Below are 3,124 nucleotides of genomic sequence, written 5' to 3' on the forward strand. Positions count from 1 at the left end.
GAGGAGATGGTGGAGGGCACCGAGGAGGAGGAGGAGGAGGGTGAAGGAGGGGTCTGATGTGTGGCATTCCCCACCGTATTGGAGTTTCCATCCTCCTTCAATGTGTTTTGTGGGCTGGAGGATGGCCATTCTCCACTTTAGGGCTCTCCATTTTCTTCCGTCGTTGTTCATCCCGATGTTCTTCAAGGTCTCATTCCCAGACCATCGTAGAGATCCTGAAAATCATCCCAGAATTTCTCAGAAGGGAGAGGGCTGGAAAAATGTTTTTTTCTCCATCCAGGAGAAAATCCAGGCTCATGTGCAGATCCTGAAGGAAAAGAAGGAGAAACTGCAGGGGCTGAAAGAGGCTGAGGAGGGCAAAAGCCTGGAATTCCTCGTAAGTGCAGCCTTGTGCCTTCCCTTCCCTTCAGTCATCCCTTCATCTCACACCCTGCTGGCCAAAGGTCTGCAGCATTTTGGGTACAAAGATCACAGCCCTGGGAAATGCCTGGGCTAGAAATAGCAAAAATAAAGAGCGTTACTCATCGCTCTGCAATGGAATTTATGGCTGCTCTGCACACAAAGTCATCCCGATGAATCAGCTCCGCCGCAGCGCTTCTACACCCCTGCACTGCATTTCCCTGCAGGAAAAGGTCCAGCAGGAGAGGCAGAAGGTGGCGTTGGACGTCAAGGAGCTGCAGCGGTTCGTGGAGCAACAGGAGCGCCTCCTCTTGGGGCGGCTGGAAAAGCTGGACCAGGAAATCGTGAGGAGGAAAGAGGAGAACCTGGCCAAGATCCTGGAGGAGATCTCCTCCGTCAGTGAGCAGATCCGCGAGCTGGAGGAGAAATGCCAGCAGCCACCGTGTGAATTCCTACAGGTTCCCATCACCGTTAGCTTCAAAACGCTTTTAATTCAAGCACAGTTGATTCACACCCCTGTTTTAGATGGGCACGGGGTTCATCCATCCAACCGTGCCTCTGCATCCAAATAAATGGCACGCCTAAAGATTGCATCCCTTCACACACAGCGTGGTCATCCAAACCTCCGAGTGTGCCTGCAGGGAATCCTGGTTTGGAACATAGAACACGCCGTGTGGGTGCAGGTGTGGGGCTTGGGGCCACGGTTTGGTGGCAGTGGGGGTGACGGGTTGGGGTTGGAGTCCTTGGATGGCCTCGAAGTCTTCCCCATCCTCAGTGATTCTGTGAGTGGGGTGGGTTGACCTGATGACCTCGGTGGTCTTTTCCCAACCTTAACGACTCTATGATTGGCACTAATTACACGTACAGAAGGAGAAGGGTCGTGAAAGTGGGTCATGACGTTGGGTTGACGTCGCTCTCGCCCTGATGCTCTCCTCCCTTCTTCCCCTTGCAGGACAGCAGGAACATCTTGAGCAGGTTTGTGGTTCCTTCCGTGCGTCTCTATGAGTGTAATTTGTTCCTATGGCTGTGATGCTCAGCAGTGAAATCCCACTCCCATTTTACCCCCTTTTCAGACCTACAGGATAAAAGCAGGGCGCTCCAAAAGGTGCCCTGGGCCATACAAAATTGCAACCCTACTCAAACATCTAATGAAATTAACCCAATAATTAAGCACCCAGGAGTGCATCCAGCCAGAAGGGGAAATGGATTGGAATCTCCACCCCCATAGCAGACCCTGATGCGAGCGGTGGTGGGTGAAGGGAGGTGGGTTATTGGAAAAACCCAAACCGGCGAGGAAAATAGGAAACGTTGTGCATCCCTTCCAGGCTGGAGAATGAGAAATCCCAGAAGGTGACAGAGATATTGCCTGCAGCAGGAGGGAACTCAACCAGCCCTGCTCAGAAAAACACCTCCCTCAAGGAGACATTGATGCAGTTTCGAGGTAGGGGGGAGAAGGGTTGAGTTTGCAATGGATTTGGGTCTGTTTGCCCTGTTTTGGCAGTTGGTGTGTATTTCCTTCTAGTAAACAAACGGAATATTTGGTCAGCTGGATTTTCAAGCATGTTTTCATGGGAGGTATGAACTCAATTGAGATCCTCTTTGGCGTTGGAAAAAAATTGGGTTGATTCTACATGTCTGTAGGCAACAAAATGGATCAAAGGATCAAAAAAAAAAGGATCTTAAGGAATAGTGGGGGATGGAATGCAGATCAGACATTCCTCAGAGGTCCCTTCCAACCTCGTGGTGACTACAAGACTCCCCTTCCTCAAGCCTTGTAGGAATGAAACCATTCCTGCATCACTCCAGCACCCTGAACTGGGAGCTGAAATGTCCCGGGCTGGGGAGAATGGGGAAATGATGGCTCTGAGGTGAAGGGAAAGCAGGGAAATCGCAGCCTGAAGCAATCTGGGATCAAGCCGTGCTTCCAACTCTCATCTCTCCCACCCTCAGAAAGTCTGACGTTGGATCCCGACACGGCGCATCCCCGGCTGCTGCTGTCCGAAGACCAGAAATGCGTGCGATGGGAAGAAGCCCGGCACCCCGCCCCTGACAACCCCAAACGCTTCGATTCGTCCCGCTGCGTCCTGGGCTGCCGAGGCTTCAACGCCGGGCGGCACTACTGGGAGGTGGAGGTGGGAGACGGGGAGGCGTGGGCCGTCGGAGTGGCCAAGGAGTCGGTGGGCAGGAAGGGAAGGATCAGCGTCAAACCCGAGGCGGGGATCTGGGCGGTGGGGCAATGCGGGGCGCAGTACCAGGCTCTCACGTCGCCCGCCAGCCCCATCGCGCTGCTCTCTGCCCCCAGGGTGATTGGGATTTATCTGGATTACGAGGCCGGGCGAGTGGCGTTTTTCGACGCCAACAACGAGGTGCCCATTTTTGCCTACCCTCCCAGTTCTTTTGGAGGGGAGAGGCTCCTTCCATTGCTCTGCCTGGGGAGGGGCTGCCGCTTCACGCTGGGCCCGTGAGACCCCGAGGGGCAGCAATGCATCGAGCGTCACTCGGTCAAATGTGGGGAAACCAGAGGGTTTCAGCACCCCAAATGTGGGGAAACCAAAGGGTCTCATCATCCCAAATGTGGGGAAACCAGAGGGTCTCATCATCCCAAATGTGGGGAATCCAGAGGGTCTCATCATCCCAAATCTGGGGAAACCAGGGGGTCTCATCATCCCAAATGTGGAGAAACCAAAGGGTCTCATCATCCCAAATGTGGGGAATCCAGAGGGTC

At 53.8% G+C, this 3,124-nt stretch overlaps 1 protein-coding gene across 2 annotated transcripts in view; it reads left to right on the forward strand.

The window, feature by feature from the left end:
• LOC122164973 (E3 ubiquitin-protein ligase TRIM39-like) overlaps positions 1-3,118 on the forward strand; it is a 4,331-nt gene extending 1,213 nt beyond the window's left edge. For both annotated transcript variants that reach the window (XM_042827499.1, XM_042827500.1), the window contains 5 exons: positions 281-376; positions 627-857; positions 1,352-1,374; positions 1,725-1,840; positions 2,350-3,118. In XM_042827499.1, coding sequence (XP_042683433.1) covers positions 281-376; positions 627-857; positions 1,352-1,374; positions 1,725-1,840; positions 2,350-2,864 — 981 coding nt within the window. In that variant the 3' untranslated portion in view covers positions 2,865-3,118. The remainder of the gene's footprint in view (positions 1-280; positions 377-626; positions 858-1,351; positions 1,375-1,724; positions 1,841-2,349) is intronic.
• Positions 3,119-3,124: the final 6 nt, after the last annotated feature.

Source organism: Centrocercus urophasianus, unplaced genomic scaffold (genome assembly GCF_019232065.1).
Source record: "Centrocercus urophasianus isolate 14NV4802_14NV808 unplaced genomic scaffold, USGS_Curo_1.0 seq_280, whole genome shotgun sequence".
In the NCBI taxonomy this organism is placed as follows: Eukaryota; Metazoa; Chordata; class Aves; order Galliformes; family Phasianidae; genus Centrocercus; species Centrocercus urophasianus.